Genomic DNA, 15,689 nt, shown 5'->3' on the forward strand with positions numbered 1-15,689 from the left:
TATAACCAGTTTCCACGTTTTATCATTGGGGAGAAATGAAGGCCTACTTATACGTAATGCGCAATTGTGCATCTTGGTACGCTTTTGGCACACATATATTTGAATGGTAGCGGAGAACCGCCTCTCCCTTATTGGCCAGTACAAACTATAAGCCGAGGAAAAAAAGGTCCGTCTTTGACAACGCCGGGGTTTCGTTGGTGGAACCCGTGATTGGGAGGAACCTATGTGAGATGTCTTTAAATTGTTCACAGCAAAAATGGGCGTAAATCCATGCCCCTACCCAGAAAGCATGAGAAAACATGTTCAGATTTCCTCCACGAATTTACTTCTATAATAGGCAAATTACGTAATTTTTACGTCCAGAAGACAGTCTATTTTATTCACTAGAGTAGGTAACAAATAGAAGTGTACATTTATTATCATGGCGTGTGCAGTTGACGCACAGAATTTGATCTCTATTTCTTTGCGGAAAATGCATAACTCCAGAACGCAGAGAGGAGGTATCAAGCTCCACAAGAACTTGCTGGTCACATATGTCCTGAAAAACGCTAGAGATTTTTACATGAGCATGGAGTTAGCAGAAATGTATAGCTGCCTACAGCAGAACGGAGAGATGAGGACTGTCTGTGATGAAAAGCAGGACTCTTTTGAAATGACCGGGAACTGTGAGGATCTAGCTGGTGAGTTTTGCTGCAACTACACAGGGGATGTGTTGGACACTTACCACTGCGCAGCGCCACAATCGACTTGCCACCCAGCAATGGTGCCCGATGCGCACATCCAAACGGCACCTGCCTGTTTCATGGCTTCTGTCTATCAATGTGACCCTAACCTCAAGTCCTCGGGGGTCTGCTGGGACTGTTATGCGGAACCTTACACAGCCAACCGGGACATTCCTGTCTCAAACACACACAACCAAAAGACTGTATTGGACTTGGACACACATGTGGTGACTACTGTCGAGAATGGATATCTCCCCCCAGACTACTGCGTGTCATTAAAACAACATGGTCAGGGCCCGCAAAGTTCTCATAAGAAACGAAAAATGGATTCAAGTGATGCTTCTGATTCCGATTATCTGTCAGACTGTGTGCCCATGTCATGCAAACGCATTAGGTCTGATGACGCTTCTTGTTGTAATTCTGAACAACTGGACACACCGAACATCTCCAACCTCATGTCAGTGTTAGGCTCGGGGTTTACTGAGCTGTTGAACTGGCAAACGGACGTGGAACAGGTAGTAAACGGACAAACAAACTGTTGTAAACAAGCACTGGCGGGCAGCGGTGCATGGACTAGAGCAATCGAGGCTTTTTGATTGACACACGTTACATTTTTCTACAAACCATTGGTGGTCTCAAAAAAATACACAATTGATATACTTAACACTGTTCTGCTCTTTTTCAATTTAAAAGCTGTTGAACTCAATTTAAATGGTACTTTCGTGAGAGGGCTCGCGCAATATGTGCGATGACCTATGTTAACCATGGATTGCTGATGCTATGTATGCCTATTGGCCATTTAGAGGCTATGAAGCCACGGGCCGGACATATTGGCATTCCCCAGTACGTGCAGTCCTCGGTAGCAATGAATGGAATTTCACAGCATTTCATTTAAATGTTTCAAGGGAACAATTAAATGTATGTAAGTATTTGTGTCGTTTTATTGGGGACAGTAACATTAGTAATGTCCAAAAATATATACTTTAAGGATTTTTAAAAAACATATTTTTTACATTTTGAATGTGTATCTTACATTAACGTGTCTGTAATAAAATACATGTAGCAAACGAATGTGGGCAATAAATGCATTTATATAGCTTCCAAAATGTTTTTCTTTACTCTGGTGGGGGAGTGCCAAGATGGAGGCACAGTGGCTTCAACACAGCACATCCAAATGTTTTCTAGTGTGTATATGTAATTCATTGGATATAGTGTTTTCTCCTGCACCAAGTTGTTGCCTTCATGTGCCTTGCATGCCTTGCTCAAATGTGTGATGCAGAACCAGCTCCACCATGCGATGATGGAAAAGAACTACACCAATTTATTACCAAATGCATTTCACTCCCGTGAAATTATAAGAAAATTAGCAGGTGTGTTATGCATTTGTAAGTCGCTCTGATAAGATAAGACTTAAATGTAAATTTCATAGACCAGTATAGGCTGTTTTAATTAGGTCTGTAGACCAAGTACATTTTTTGTGTAATGATGTCTTACACTATTTCTGTGCCATCATACTTAATTATGGCACTCTACAAAGCAAGGGACTATCATTTTTTTCTAACTAAAGAATACATTTATTTGCATATTTCCGTTAAGGAACGCCTACTCTGTTTAGTGCGCGTGTGCAATAACTCAATTCGCCTTTGCGCTCTTTCTAAACAACGCCATTTTTTAAGAAACGTTGGCAACGGGTAAAGTCTACAAAAAGCAGTCTATCCTGTTTTTTTTAAAGAGAGATTTTAATTTAGGTAACAAACTGTATGGAGATTAAATGTTTCATCGATGAGAAAATGTGCAGAACGTCGGCCAAATCCATCTCGCTTCATCTTCTCCCACTTGGCTTCCTCTCATCACCATATTTGGTAGTGAGTGGAAAACGCCTGCCGGATGCTTCACATTTATCTGTGCCTTCTCCTTTAATGAGGGGTACGGACCTCCCAAGGATTCCAGATAGCGAAGGCCGATTGAAAAAGGCAAACAACTTAGCCCTCTCCAAGGATGTATTCATTAAAGGAAACCTTTTGCCGTTTAACAACGGAAACGGGGAGGGACCTACTTGAATTTGTCCAATAGAAACTATCGTTTACGCTTTCCTTTTGGAGTAGACTGTTTCTGTTACAAAACCAGACGAAACGTTTTACAACAGAATTGGAGTAAATGATTACAACCCAGCTCTAGCCATTAGGTTCGGGTTAAGGACGGGGGCTGCGGAGAACACCGATCTTTTTGAGTAACAAACGCCATGCGTAAGGCTACGTCCTTGAGGAAAGAAATGACAGTTCGAGGTGTTTTTTTAAATTAACAAGCAAAGCCTTTTTGCGGGGCCATTTCTATGAAAAAATGCTGGGTCTTCTTGTGAGAGCAGTGGTGAGTCAAACGTTTTATAGCCTAATTCATGAGTGCGCAGTTGTGCGCCCATAAGTAAGAGCAGCGCGTTCACTATTACTGTTGTAAATGAGGGTGGGGCACCAGGTTAGGTAACTGTTATAATTGTAGCCTAAAATGTGAAGTCAGGCCACTCCGAATTTCTCCACGAAAATCATATAAAATTAGCATTTACCCCATTGTAGCTACCACTCGTGTCTCTACATTAGGTTACAACATGGATAGCCGACAGTTTCAAGGTTTAATGGTTGTCTATATCAGATTAAGATAAAACAGTGGGTTAAACTATCATACAATTTTAAGTAGCCAACAGATTGCTTTTTAGATGTGGTGCATGTTCATTGCAAGTGTTCACGCACTGTAGCAGAACTGGCTATTTATATTCTAACTTTAAAAAGCTATCAGGAAACTTGACAGCCAAGCACAGTCCAAACAAATAGTCCTAACAACATACTAAACTTGATAGATCTGTTTTGGTCTCAAGTTTCTGTCATAAAATTAGATCATACAGTGTTCTAACAATCTATTATTTCAAAAGGTTTTTGGATTCATGAAATAGGATTGTTTTGATCACACCTTTTTACATTGAAACGAATGTAAATAAATGTTAATCACTTTGTTAATCATAGTTTTGTCTGTTTTTATTATGTTATGGTTTCTGTTGCAATGGCACTCTGTGTCATGGTGTTGACAGTTGCTGGTAAATGTAGGCCTATAAATAAGCTCTGTGGTTGTCAACCAACATTGTTGATATATTTTATATGCCAATGGGATTATCAACTGTGGATATTAATATTTTAGATACTTTAAGACACAACATATCATCCTAGACATGTATGGTATTGGATTATGTCATATTGATTGCAGAACAAATTATTTATTAGAAATGCAAAGACAGATTTTTTAATTTTATTTTTTAGCTAAGGTCAGGCTTGGTGAAGCCATATCGCCTGGTCAAGCCAGTGTCAGTGACTATCCTCCCAGAGAGGTCTTCGCACCACCAGGATAATTTGCCTAAGCTGCCAGTGCCTCCACTGAGGCAGACATTTGAGCGCTACCTGTTGATGCTGGAGCCCCTGCTCAGTGAGGAGGAGCTGGATCACACACGCAAGCTGGTCAAGGAGTTCCTCATTCCTGGTGGGGTGGGAGACAGGTTGCAGAGAAGCCTGGAGCGCAGAGCCAGCAACAAAGAGAACTGGGTTGGTACATACTGTAGTTGAACAGAGAAGGTCACATAAAGAAGAGGTTTATGTGTTAGGGCAGTGCATGGCCCATAGAGGTTGAAAGAAGAGTACAATAAGTCCTTGGAGGGATACAGGCAGCTAAAGATCTGTGTTGATTGGCAGGAAAAGATCCCTGTATTACATCCATTATGCAATTACGTAAATGTGATGTTAATTCCATCCATTTCCCGCACTTTTCGAGATTACATTTAACATTCACCCATAGGTTTACTCCGTTGCATATGTCATAACCTGTGAATGTGTTTAGGAGAAAATGATCTGATGTTTGGTGGACTATAGCATTGTCATTGCTGTTTATGTAGCTCACAGAGTGGTGGATGCAGTCAGCCTATCTGGATTCCCGGATGCCTGTGGCAGTCTATTCCAGCCCAGGGGTGGCCCTGCCCCGCATGACCTTCCAAGATCGCCAAGGACAAATGAGGTGAGCAACAAGGAACCATGCGTGTCTGAGACCACTGTACTAAAACCAGCCATTGTGACGAGACAGTTGAGATGCCTTCCCTCCATTAGTCCTCCATCACTGAAAGGTCTTTATGGCTGTCCTACACATCAATGAAAAGCTAGTTTTATAGGCCTACTTCTTCTTAAAAAGCAAGTTAGTAGAAAGCGATTGACTTTAGTGTTGTATTACACCATAGCTCTTGTGAACTTGAGAATAGGCTTGAGTTTCATAATGACCTTTAGACAGACTTCCCCTCCGTGCTGGCTATTTTAGGCACATTCACTGTTCAAAACATTGCTCAGCTTTTTTGGACCACCGTGATCCATAAGGTACGCAGTCAACATTGTGGTCTTACGTGGCTTTTTGTTGAGCAAAACGTGTCAGTGAATGTACTATAGAGAGAGCACGCACACATGGGTGTAAGAGTGGGCTGCCATTGAGTTCGCTTCAGCTGGACCATACGTGCAAAATATTTGCCGCTATGTGGTACTGCTTCGATATTACGGACAGTGCCAAACTTATACAGTAGGCTAGAAGAGGATACTAGAGCAGACTCCAATGCTCATATGAAAAGCCAATTATTCAACAATCTACTGTACTGTACACCATCTTAGCCACTAGACTAGAGTGACACAGACAGTTCACGAAATACGGAGATATAGAATCAAAATAGACAGATGTTTCTTATAATAATCGTGGTCCTGAGTCTGACATAAGCAAGTCAGGTTGGAGATAAAATAATATAAATAATAAATAATATAATAAAATAAATAATAATAAATAATACATTTTTATTGTCACATACACTGGATAGATGCAGTGAAATGTGTTGTTTACAGAGTCAGCCATAGCAGCATGGCGCCCCTGAAGCATATTATGGTTAAATGCCTTGCTTAAGGGCACATCGACAGATTTTTCACCTAGTCACCTCGGGTTTTCGAACCAGCGACCTTTCGTATACTGGCCCAACGCTCTTAACCGCTAGACTAGATATGAGGCCATGGAAAACAAAATAGTGCACTAACGTGTATCAGAGTAGATTATGTGAATAGAACATGAGATGGGGAGCGGTGAAAGACTGAGTGTTAGTTGGATGAAGAAATACCATATATGGTTTCATTATTAATTCAACATTGTTTTCTGCTCAGGTTTGCTGCAAAATTGATTGCAGGGGTTTTGGACTTCAAAAAAATGATTGACAGGTTAGTAATATTATCTTTTTTAATGATATACAGGTAACTGCCAAAATAATGGAAACTCTTGAGTAAATGAGGGATACAAATGATATTGAAAGCAGGTCCTTCCACACAGATGTTTCCTGAGTTAATTAAGCAATTAACATCCTATTATGCTTGGGGTCATGTATAAAAATGCAGGGCAGACAATTATTTTAGCTACCCATGGCTATGCCCCCATAGGATGACAATGCCGCCATCCACATGGGACGAGTGGTCACTGAATGGTTGGATGAGCATGAAAACGATCTAAGTAATTTGCCATGGCCGTCTCAGTCACCAGATCTCACAATTGAACACATGAACACTTCTGGAGTGGTGACTGAGACAGCGTTTTCCACTACCATCAGCAAAACATCAAATTATCGAATTTCTTCTGGAAGAATTGTCGCATCCCTCCAATAGAGTTCCAGACACTTGCAGAATCTATGCCACGGTGCATTGAAGCTTTTCTGTCTCGTAGTGGCCCAATGGCCTATTAAGACACCTTATGTTGGTGTTTCCTTTATTTTGGCAGTAACCTGTACATCTAACGTGTTCGTCACCCCGGCTGACTCTAACTCTGTGTCTTAGTGAGACGTTGCCTATTGAGTATTTGGGTGGGAAGCCTCTGTGTATGGACCAGTACTACCAGATCCTGTCCTCCTGTCGTATCCCTGGACCAAAGAGAGACACTGTGGTCAACCACGCTGTTGGGAAAGTGGCCCCTACACACATCACTGTGGTCCATAACTTCCAGGTAAACTAGAGCTTTGCTCTCTTTGCTGCTGCTTTATGTTGCTACAACACAGAGGAGATCAATCACGTTGTTGTATTGTTAGTTTCTTGGCTGTAACCCACTTAACCACATCTCAAATGCTGATTGGCCTTCTCCCTCTGGCCTTAGTTCTTTGTCCTGGATGTGTATAACAGCGATGGCTCCCCACTGACGGTGGACCAGATCTACATGCAACTGGAGAAGGTCTGGAACTCGTCCCTGCAGAGCAACAAGGAGCCTATCGGCATCCTGACCTCCCAGCACCGCAACACCTGGGGCAAAGCCTACAACAACCTCATCAAAGGTATGGCAATGGAGGGGGGACATCACTTCGACAGTGAGGGCTCAGAGGAGCATATTGGGTGACTCACCAAATATACAAAAGCCATTCTTGAGCCATAACGTAAGAGTAACTGGAAGCAACCTGTCACTTTGGACACACTGTTTTAGAGCTATTGGTCAATAATTTCCTCTAGGTCCTTGTTGGGTTGCTTATTGTCGTTTTTTCCCCCTAGACAAGACAAATAAGGAGTCTGTCCGTGCTATCCAGAAGAGCATATTCACGGTGTGTCTAGACGCCCCCATGCCACAGATGTCTGAGCAGCGCTACCAGAGTCGGGTCGCTGCCCAGATGCTACATGGTGGAGGGAGTCGCTGGAACAGTGGCAACCGCTGGTTTGATAAGACGTTACAGGTGAGTTCTGAGATTAGAACTATAGAACAAAGGTTGCATCCTCCTAGATATTGTGCTTCATATTTTAATTCACAAGTCTCTTGCCATTTTTATAATGTTTGTTATTTAATCCCCAGTTTATTGTGGGTGAAGATGGTACATGTGGTCTGGTGTATGAGCATGCCCCAGCTGAAGGCCCACCCATTGTGTTCTTGGTGGACCATGTGGTTGAGTACATGTAAGGCATTACAGAATATATTTAATTAATTAATTAATGGTACACAGTATTTCTGTGGGTACTGTGTACTTTAGAGAAGAACTTTGGCACAGATTGCTGGCTGCAATGGCTATTTTTCCAACCGGATCAGGTGCATTCTGCCTGAGCATAGCAAGCATTTTGAAGATTTCCAGTGTGTCATGTTCAGACAGTGCCTCATCCTTTTAAAAACTCTTAACTACCATTTGAAGCCTACTGACCATGACCAGGCTGTGACCACTGACCCTGGCCTACTGACCATGACCAGGCTGTGACCATGACCCTGGCCTACTGACCATGACCAGGCTCTGACCGTGACCCTGGCCTACTGACCGTGACCCTGGCCTACTGACCATGACCCTGGCCTACTGACCATGACCCTGGCCTACTGACCATGACCTACTGACCATGACCCTGGCCTACTGACCATGACCAGGCTGTGACCATGACCCTGGCTTACTGACCATGACCACAGCAGTTGCTACATCCATTTTTGGACTTACAAATGAATGATATGTACAGTGGGGCAAAAAAGTATTTAGTCAGCCACCAATTGTGCAAGTTCTCCCACTTAAAAATATGAGAGGCCTGTAATTTTCATCATAGGTACACTTCAACTATGACAGACAAAATGAGGGGAAAAAATCCAGAAAATCACATTGTAGGATTTTTAATGAATTTATTTGCAAATTATGGTGGAAAAAAACTTTTGTTATTGACCAAATACTTAATCTCAATACTTTGTTATATACCCTTTGTTGGCAATGACAGAGGTCAAACGTTTTCTGTAAGTCTTCACAAGGTTTTCACACACTATTGCTGGTATTTTGGCCCATTCCTCCATGCAGATCTCCTCTAGAGCAGTGATGTTTTGGGGCTGTTGCTGGGAAACATGGACTTTCAACTCCCTCCAAAGATTTTCTATGGGGTTGAGATCTGGAGACTGGCTAGGCCACTCCAGGACATTGAAATGCTTCTTACGAAGCCACTCCTTCGTTGGCTGGGCGGTGTGTTTGGGATCATTGTCATGCTGAAAGACCCAGCCACGTTTCATCTTCAATGCCCCTGCTGATGGAAGGAGGTTTTCACTCAAAATCTCACGATACATGGCCCCATTCATTCTTTCCTTTACACGGATCAGTCGTCCTGGTCCCTTTGCAGAAAAACAGCCCCAAAGCATGATGTTTCCACCCCCATGCTTCACAGTAGGTATGGTGTTCTTTGGATGCAACTCAGCATTCTTTGTCCTCCAAACACGACGAGTTGAGTTTTTACCAAAAAGTTATATTTTGGTTTCATCTGACCATATGACATTCTCCCAATCTTCTTCTGGATCATACAAATGCTCTCTAGCAAACTTCAGACGGGCCTGGACATGTACTGGCTTAAGCAGGGGGACACGTCTGGCACTGCAGGATTTGAGTCCCTGGCGGCGTAGTGTGTTACTGATGGTAGGCTTTGTTACTTTGGTCCCAGCTCTCTGCAGGTCATTCACTAGGTCCCTCCGTGTGGTTCTGGGATTTTTGCTCACCGTTCTTGTGATCATTTTGACCCCACGGGGTGAGATCTTGCGTGGAGCCCCAGATCGAGGGAGATTATCAGTGGTCTTGTATGTCTTCCATTTCCTAATAATTGCTCCCACAGTTGATTGCTTCAAACCAAGCTTTTTCCTATTGCAGATTCAGTCTTCCCAGCCTGGTGCAGGTCTACAATTTTGTTTCTGGTGTCCTTTGACAGCTCTCTGGTCTTGGCCATAGTGGAGTTTGGAGTGTGACTGTTTGAGCTTGTGGACAGGTGTCTTTTATACTGATAACAATTTCAAACAGGTGCCATTAATACAGGTAACGAGTGGAGGACAGAGGAGCCTCTTACAGGTCTGTGAGAGCCAGAAATCTTGCTTGTTTGTAGGTGACCAAATACTTATTTTCCACCATAATTTGCAAATACATTAATTAAAAATCCTACAATGTGATTTTCTGCATTTTTTTCTGATTTTGTCTGTCATAGTTGGAATTGTCCCTATGATGACAATTACAGGCCTCTCATCTTTTTAAGTGGGAGAACTTGCACAATTGGTGGCTGACTAAATACTTTTTTGCCCCACTGTATATTTATTCTTGTAAATTCCTCATGAGCTTAGTTCAACTGTCGTAATTTAAGCTTGTTTTGCTCCAATGTTTGTAAACAAAGTATAGAGAAACACACTCTATAGCCTCAACTTGGTCAAAACTATGATTTTTTTTAAATCATGGATGGTCATCCCTTGCATCCATAGCTCTTTCCATGAATTTGAGTGAATACATTTCTCTAGCCCAATCCCTCAGCTTATTACCGAAACAGTGGCGGGGCTTTGTTATTGTTTCAACAACTGATTGGCCCTTTGTTTTGTGTTTAAACAGGAGGAGGTTGGAGCTAGTACGCACTCCCATGACCCCTCTGCCCATGCCTCCCAAACTGCGTTTCAACATCACACCTGAGGTGAAGAAGGATATTGAGTCGGCCAAGCAGAATATGAACATGTAAGTAGATTCTGTTTCGGTTTTCCTAGCAGTTTCTATTCAAACATGTCTGAAGTGTTTCTCACCCTTTGGCTGACTTTTTTTTTAAACCCCAGAATGTCACATGACTTGGATGTGAACGTGGTCTTCTTTTCTGACTATGGGAGAAATGTTCCAAGGGTGCACAAGTTGAGTCCAGATGCCTTTATACAAATGGCTCTACAGCTTGCCTACTTCAGGTGGGTTTCATTACATTTCTACTATATAAAAACCAGCATCTGAAACAGCAGTTGGGTTACCTTAACCTGTCACTTTGCCACATTTGAGACTTACTGATCTTTCATGTTTCAGAATGTATAAGATGTGCTGTTCTACCTATGAGAGTGCGTCCTTGCGTATGTTTGCACTTGGTCGAACAGACACCATCCGCTCCTGCTCCAACGAGTCGCTCAACTTTGTCCAGGCGATGGAGGACCCAGCTAAACCGGTGAGTCAACTCTGAAACCTGGATGTTGACAGTAAATAGACACTAACCACTGACTGTTACTGTACTGCAATAATGTACATTTTACTATATGTTGACAGAATGCAGAGAAGGTTTTTCTATTGGACAAAGCATGCCAAGCCCACAGAGAATATACTCATATGGTGAGGACTGGAACTCTGGATCAGTTTTTGATGGATATCTACAGTTACTGTAATAGCCCATACTTGTCCCCACCCACTGCAATGTACATTTATTTTGTGCTTTTATGTATGTCCGTTACTGAGTAGGCAATTCATGGCCAGGCCATAGACCGACATCTCCTTGGCCTAAAGTTGCAGGCGATTGAAGAACTGACTTCCATGCCAGAGATATTCATGGATACAGCCTATGCTGTGGCTGAACATTTCAATCTCTCCACCAGCCAGGTATGCAAGCTGTTTATGTGAGATATTAAGCATCCCAAAATGCAACACATAAGAGGACAAGTTGCAGACCTGTAGCCAGTGGTAACATGACTAAAAACATTGTAAATACAAGTACTTTGTAAGGTTTGGTACTAATTTTAGTTTATTAGACAATGATAAAGTTTGGACCGCATTTGTAAATGCTAATGCCTAAAATGTAATTTTTCACTCCTTCAGGCTGGTGCTAAGACGGACTGTGTGATGTGCTTCGGTCCGATGGTGCCGGATGGCTATGGAGTGTGTTACAACCCCATGGCTGACCACATCAACATTGCCATTACAGCCTTCAACAGCTGTGAAGAGACACATGCTGCCAACTTTGGCCGGGGTGTGAAGAAGGCTCTGAGAGACATGAGGTCTCTGCTGGAGGAAACAGCTAATGCTAAGCAGTGAAACCCCACAGGGGACATGGCTCCTCTGTAGGCCTGTGTGGGACTGAACCTGTGCTGGATGTAGTGGGAGAAACTAAAGCCACCTTGGTATATCTAGTGCTGTAACATGGAGAGAGGAGAAGCACTTTGCACTGATTTAGGTGGGCCTTGGAAAGCTTTTGGGCCCTTCAGGTAGACTTGATATGTGTGGGAAGGAAAGTCCTGTTATACCCAGGAGACTATATCTATACTTCAGTGAAAAGTGAGTATGACTGATGGAAAGTAATACATTTCATGTTTAATGATATGGGTTTGTCCATTTCCAGATAGTTGGCACCTTATGTTAAAGAAAGATCCACACCAGATCATGGTGACTATATTATGTTTTTAAAAAATATGTTTCATTTTTATTTTATTTTTAAGTCTACACATGTTGGTGCTGTCTTAAATATTATTCTGGTGGTTTTTACATGCATTTATTCAGTTTGTTTACCTACATACTTGTTATTTCATATTTTAAAAATAATCAGTTCAACAGTTAAGTTTTTTAAGTAATGAAATTGTGTGCCATACTATACCAAATGAGCCATAATAATGACTTGCTGAGTGGTTCTGCTGTGATTCACATTGGTAAATGTTTTCTATACAACTAAAAAAAACTAAACCAAAGACTGCTGTAATGATAATCATTTACACTTTGAGTATTTATTTTAATGTTACAAAACCTGACAATATTGATTAAACTAAGGAAAAACTGTCCTCCAGTAACTGCCTAAATGTCATTAAATACTGTATAATAGAAAGGCGAGCCACAGATCAAGGCTCCACAAATGAGTATTTTGCTCGGAAGCTACCCTTGCTATGCAGGTACTTGCCATGGAATTCTATCTCCGCCATGTTTCCAGCTGAGCGCTAGTGAAAGAGCTGTTGGCCCTTGAACATGTTGATCTTCAAGACGACTACATCTCGTATGTAATGCAGATGGTATTGGAGACATAATGTTTTTTACAATGGCATACATGTCAAGATGAAGGTTCATTGTTTAATGTACACTCAACTAGATAGTTTGCATTGAAATACTGAAGAATCAAAACAGAACTATCTCCCTCTTCCCTCACCATAATGAAGGTGGACTGGGCTGCTGTGCTGTTGTCCATGGGGCCCATGTGCAGAGCCTGGATCCTGATCTTTACTGAGGGAGGGGCGTTGATGAGCACTTGAAAGGTGAGACGGCCCAAAGCTGAGGTCATCGTTGGATTCTCAATGACTCCGCTGGGAGCAAACAGCTGGACATCAGTCTGTGGGAGCAACACTGAGGCATATGGGTATGTCTTCAATGAACCAAATCATGTTATTTGAAATTTTGCATGTCATTCTACCAAATCTTTTCTTCTATCACTGTTTAACAGCATGATTGAAATATACCTTCTGTTTCAGCCCATAGCCGCTCTGTACCGTCATACCCTGGTGATGAGTGATTACTCTTCTTGGAGGTCTTCTGACTGCTGTAAGTGAGCAAGACTGTTTCCAGGAGACCGGAGAGTCCTATTATTTTGGAAAAATTATCTATTACCACAACAAACAAAATTATTGTTTAATCGTATTTCTCACGTTTGACATTACAACTCTTATGTCAAAAATAATTTGTAGATCAAAGGCAGCACAGCACTATGAAACTTTATCCAAAGTGACTTATTTTTTTATTTGACCTTTTTATTTAACTATTCAAGTCAGTTAAGAACAAATTCTTATTTTCAATGACTGCTTAGGAACAGTGGGTTAACTGCCTTGTTCAGGTGCAGAACGACAGATGTTTACCTTGTCAGCTCGGGGATTTGATCTTGCAACCTTTCAGTTACTAGTCCAACTTACCCTAGCCACAGGTGACAGAGAAGGATGTTGTAACAACGGTCCACCTTCCCCTGGGTATCTCTTTTCATAAATGCATTATTACTAATGGGTGTATAGAATTGGTATGTGATGTTTAGACTGTTTTGCTCTCCATATGCTTCTCCATATTTCAGATAGACCTGCAGAAGGAGTGATCGTCTTTATTTTCATTTCTATTTTGAGGATTCAGTAAACTTCTCTTTTTGGGTGTCTCTCACAGTTGTGCAGCTTGCACTGTATGTGATGGGCAACAGGGAGCCTAGCGGTTAAGAGCATTGGGGAAGTAATCGAAAGGTTGCTGGTTTGAATCCCCGAGCCAACTAGGTGAAACATATGTCGATCTGCCCTTGAGTAAGTCACTTAACCCTATTTGTTCTTGTAAGTCGCTCTGGATAAGAGCGGCTGCTAAATTAAATGTAAATTGTGTTTTGAGTGTCTTGTCATGTCTGTGAATGTCTCTCTCCCTGCTGACCTGTATGTGTCTCCTTTGGAAACAGGTCCAGGCAGCAGCAGCTCCTCCATGAGAGGCAGGAGGTCAGGTACAGATGGTGAACCAGATGACTGTCCTCCAGAGGAGAGGGGTGAGTGATGTTTAATGACATGCTGCCACTCCCAGGCACAACATACTGATCCCCAACCAACACCGCTATGGATAAAAAGACCTGACACCTAGCTTACTGTCCTTTGTTGTTTTTTTTTTTGGGGGGGGGGCATTTAAAACCACCCACGGTCACCCCAGATACTCACCCAGGTGAGTGAAGACAGGTGCCCTGTTGGCAATGTGAACCTGAGTGGCATTCACTGGCAAGGTCAGGAATGTGAGGTACTTTGAGAATCAATTAAACTGGGAAGGAGAGTTTATTAACTGCAACTGGACGGAGATAAATATGGTCATTCTCCAGACTGAGAAGAGGTGTGATGTGTGTCTTTACCTCTGGCCTGATCACCACTGTAAGACTGAGAGGTGAGACTGCAGGAGGAGCCATCTCCTCCACCTTCCCAGACTACAACACTCCATTACAACACTCCATCACAGCCAAACAGCTGGTGGAAGACCGGTAGAAATTATGGCCCATTAGCTTATGAGGACATGTCAGGTCTAATAATATTTCAAATTGTCTCTTGGGTTTCTCCACCGTAGAACTTTCTAAGCAGGCGTTTACCTGGCACATCCCTTCTTTGACAAGCTGTGGTGGCACCCAAGGGAGCTGGACTGTCTGTTTCACACCGAGTCCCATCCACAAACTAAGACCCAAGGGCTTACAATGACGTTTTCTCCCTTTCTCCACATTTACCTGCCATGTTCATCCCCTGGTAATGAGGAACAATCAGAGGGATATAGTGGGTGGAGGGAGAATGTCAAACTATAATAGTTTTATTGTCCCTCCACCCCACCATTCCGATTGATGAGGTGTCTTGGCCCAACTGTGACATCCTACAGTGTTGGGGGACAGGCACAGGGGCTGGAGCACTGCTCTGCCATGAAGGCCAGCTGGGTCCTCTCAAACTGCTACTCAGACAGCATAGTGTGAGGGAGGAATGTAGAACATTGCTTGTTAAGTTTATACCCTTAATTTCAGATGACATCTGTTTGACAATCAATTGGACTGAGTCTGATGGGATCCAGCCAAGTGGAGAAGTGTCACACACGTTTACAAAAAAATCAGGGACCGTAGTTAAGTGACAGACCTCATTTATTGATTTTCATGTGGGCTGAGATAAAAAGAGCAAGCCCAGCTGGTTGGTGAACACTGATGTTTATTCTATTGGTCACTGAAGGATGTAATTTACAGTGCAGAACAGTACATTTGTCCACAAACCTACTCCATGCTTGTTTCATGTATAGTATTCTGTTGTGACGTGGTAGTAGTGTAGGAATTTGTTGGGGGATGGACTCTACAAGGTGTTGAAAGCGTTCCACTGGGATGCTGGCCCATGTTGACTCTAATGCTTCCCACAATTGTGTCAAGTTGGCTGGATGCATTTTGGTCCACCACCGACTATTGATGCACATGGGAAACTGTTGAGTGAAAAACCCATCAGCGTTGCAGTTCTTGACACAAGCCGGTGCGCCTGGCACCTACTACCATAACCCGTTCAAAGGCACTTCAATATTTTGTCTTGCCCATTCACCCTCTGAATGGCACTACAGTGGTAGGCTTGATTACCAACAACGACGAGACGGCCTACAGGGAGGAGGTGAGGGCACTCGGAGTGTGGTGTCAGGAAAATAACCTCACACTCAACGTCAACAAAACAAAGGAG

At 42.6% G+C, this 15,689-nt stretch overlaps 2 protein-coding genes across 2 annotated transcripts; both read left to right on the forward strand.

The window, feature by feature from the left end:
* Positions 1 to 272: 272 nt before the first annotated feature.
* Positions 273 to 1,828, forward strand: LOC115111195 (immediate early response gene 5-like protein). Its single transcript, XM_029637058.2, has one exon. The coding sequence runs from the start codon at positions 422 to 424 to the stop codon at positions 1,316 to 1,318; it is 897 nt and encodes a 298-aa protein (XP_029492918.2). The 5' UTR covers positions 273 to 421; the 3' UTR covers positions 1,319 to 1,828.
* Positions 1,829 to 2,911: 1,083 nt separating this feature from the next.
* Positions 2,912 to 12,298, forward strand: LOC115111535 (carnitine O-acetyltransferase-like). The gene is made up of 14 exons (XM_029637681.2): positions 2,912 to 3,089; positions 4,028 to 4,306; positions 4,654 to 4,772; positions 5,942 to 5,995; positions 6,602 to 6,767; positions 6,915 to 7,089; positions 7,301 to 7,479; positions 7,596 to 7,696; positions 10,114 to 10,233; positions 10,329 to 10,451; positions 10,564 to 10,699; positions 10,798 to 10,860; positions 10,987 to 11,124; positions 11,341 to 12,298. Exons 1-14 carry the CDS (start codon positions 3,063 to 3,065, stop codon positions 11,554 to 11,556), a joined length of 1,896 nt encoding a protein of 631 aa, XP_029493541.1. The 5' UTR covers positions 2,912 to 3,062; the 3' UTR covers positions 11,557 to 12,298.
* Positions 12,299 to 15,689: the final 3,391 nt, after the last annotated feature.

Source organism: Oncorhynchus nerka, linkage group LG27 (assembly GCF_034236695.1).
Source record: "Oncorhynchus nerka isolate Pitt River linkage group LG27, Oner_Uvic_2.0, whole genome shotgun sequence".
NCBI lineage: Eukaryota > Metazoa > Chordata > Actinopteri > Salmoniformes > Salmonidae > Oncorhynchus > Oncorhynchus nerka.

Bases quoted from the DNA above. Each gene is read 5' to 3' on its own strand.
- LOC115111535 (XM_029637681.2), top strand. From the start codon at position 3,063: ATGCTGGGTCTTCTTGTGAGAGCAGTG. The intron at 3,090-4,027 runs GTGAGTCAAACG...TTTATTTTTTAG, and splicing joins GTCTTCTTGTGAGAGCAGTG to CTAAGGTCAGGCTTGGTGAA. The intron at 11,125-11,340 runs GTATGCAAGCTG...TCACTCCTTCAG, and splicing joins TCAATCTCTCCACCAGCCAG to GCTGGTGCTAAGACGGACTG.
- LOC115111195 (XM_029637058.2), top strand. From the start codon at position 422: ATGGCGTGTGCAGTTGACGCACAGAATTTGATCTCTATTTCTTTGCGG.